Source organism: Hordeum vulgare, chromosome 6H (assembly GCF_904849725.1).
Source record: "Hordeum vulgare subsp. vulgare chromosome 6H, MorexV3_pseudomolecules_assembly, whole genome shotgun sequence".
NCBI lineage: Eukaryota > Viridiplantae > Streptophyta > Magnoliopsida > Poales > Poaceae > Hordeum > Hordeum vulgare.
This window is the reverse complement of record NC_058523.1, coordinates 293,725,979-293,728,176: the sequence shown is the minus strand read 5'-3', so window position 1 is coordinate 293,728,176 and position 2,198 is coordinate 293,725,979. Positions and strand designations below refer to the sequence as shown.

The window sequence follows — 2,198 nt, the reverse complement described above, 5'->3', positions numbered from 1 at the left end:
CGTTCAGGCTCTTTTCGCCTTGTATGCATGACACATGGCCCTTCTCAAGTCTCTCCTTTAACTTGGAATTTTCCTCCACAAGATGTACATGCTCACAACAAGGGTTAGTTGTACAAGCATTATCAATTAACACAAAGGGAGGACAGGTAGAGATTTCCTAGCTAAGCTTTGCTTGGAGTTGATCATGAGACTCTTTCAGAGAGAAATGAACACCTTTCAAGACCTTGTGAGCCTTGTCAAGTGTGTCAAACTCCACTTTGAGTCTGTCATGGCAAACCCCAAGAGCATCCTTTTCAGACTTAAGCATACGAGTAAGAACAGTATCATGATCTAGTTTCTTTTGCATTTTAGCGCAGTCATCGTTGTATGACTCCTCAAGAGCCAAACGAAGAGTGTGCTCCTTTTCTAGTGCAATAGATAGTTCAGCAATCTCATCCGCATAGTCACAACTATGTCCCTGAAGCTCGGAGATGGTCTCCTCATGAGACTCAATGAGGTCATTAGCCTCACCCAGTTGTTCCAAGAGAGCAACAAAGTGCTTCTTGGAATCTCCCTTGATAGTGCACAGAAATTTGTCAAGATCATGCTCATTAAGTTCCCCAACATCACTATCATCAACACAATTCAACAATGAAGGAGAAGTAGCGATGTTGGACTTAATGATGGGGGTTACCTGATCGATACCTTTGGCCATGAGGCACTTGGTGATGTGGTTCTCGTTGGGGGCGTTGAAGAGAGACACCTTCTTGGGAGAGGGGGTGGCAATGGCAACAGTTGCGGTTGCCACCATATCATCATCGTCATCATCATCGGAGGGGTACTCTTCAAGGGCCACCATACCCTTTGGGTGGGGTTTCTTCACAAAGTTGTTCTTGATTGGGAATGACTTGGTTTTGTCTTTGCGAATGAGCTTGCTCCCGTTATCTTCCCTTTTCTCATAGGGGCATCCGGCCACGAAGTGACTCACATTACCACAGTTATAGCATGTCCTCACTCGTTGCTTGGGTTTGAACCCACTTGAGTTGTTCTTGGTGAAGGTGGGTCTTGAGTTCCTCTTGTTGCCCCAGAATTGCCTACTATAGAGAACCTATTCTGTTTCACGACACAAAATGCATTGATTATTTGTTGTGAAACAATGACATATCCCTTCTGCTCCACTGATTTTTTGCAGTTACTTCTTGGTTAAATAAACAACTAACAATTGAATGCAAAAGTAACTACTCCAAAGTCCAAAGAGAGTCAATGTTTTTTATCAAACATGGCATAAGTAACAAACCTAGTTGATAAAGATGGATCTGCTTAAATTATGTGTTAAAGAAGATCTGGTAGAATTAGTAAAAGTAGAACCTAAATTATGATCATGGTAGTCTCTATCAACATCATAACAAAATTAACAGTTGAACACAGTCTCTACCAATAACAGGTACAATCATCCTCTTATAGCTTCCATAATCCTGAAAGTTTTCAGCGACTACATCGAACTAGAAGGACATAATATTACAAAAACACATTGACTCTGGATAGCATGTGTATCATGGCCATAAAACTCAACTCAATTTACGCTACTGCCTACTCCACCTTTCCCTTCCCATGGGAATCATCACTCACTTGATAAGAAGTTGGCTGGTTAATGCTTGCTTTGGCGTTTGCTAGAAAGGTTGGATCAGGTTGTGGCTCTTGATGGGGAGCCTCCTTCATGGCCATGTATATGTAAAAGCTGATCACCAGATTGACCGAGATGACAGCAAGGAATCCACTCGCCATAGTTTGCGCTGAGGCGGAAAGCTGACCGACACCTGACCAAGAAGTAAAACATCATTTTGATATGAATGTCTGTGCTTCAGTACCATACAAAATATTAAGTATTGTAGAACATAAAGTAGAGGGAACAACAATTAAACCTGGAAAAATATGGTAGATAAACCCATACATGATTGCAACAGGGTCCATCCACATCACCATAGATGTGACGGCAAACTTTGTGATTGCTCCAGACATTGCTTCTCCTAATGGGAATGGTGATAAAAAGGCAAGATGAGCTCAACATACAGTTAAAAGCTAGAACGAAATAGCATGCTTGCAGATATTAAATGTGCAGAGTAAACATCATAGTAGACAAGCAAACACAGCTCATACAACGGCTACATCTGTGATTTCGCTGCCAAATCTGACCTCGCCTACCTCTCCACCCAAACTTA

At 41.9% G+C, this 2,198-nt stretch overlaps 1 protein-coding gene across 1 annotated transcript; it reads right to left on the bottom strand.

Annotated features, from left to right (window-relative positions):
- Nucleotides 1-1,545: 1,545 nt before the first annotated feature.
- Nucleotides 1,546-1,998, bottom strand: LOC123406114. Its single transcript, XM_045099600.1, has 2 exons — nt 1,902-1,998; nt 1,546-1,796 (listed from the first exon to the last, which is right to left on the bottom strand). The coding sequence occupies exons 1-2, from the start codon at nt 1,996-1,998 to the stop codon at nt 1,570-1,572; spliced, it is 324 nt and encodes a 107-aa protein (XP_044955535.1). The 3' UTR covers nt 1,546-1,569.
- Between the last annotated feature and the right edge of the window lie 200 nt (nt 1,999-2,198).

What these genes read in the sequence shown, in the direction of transcription:
- LOC123406114 (XM_045099600.1), bottom strand. Translation starts at nt 1,998, where the DNA reads ATGTCTGGAGCAATCACAAAGTTTGCCGTCACATCTATGGTGATGTGG. An exon ending in TATCTACCATATTTTTCCAG is followed by an intron (nt 1,797 to 1,901) that starts GTTTAATTGTTG and finishes CTTCTTGGTCAG; the next exon opens with GTGTCGGTCAGCTTTCCGCC.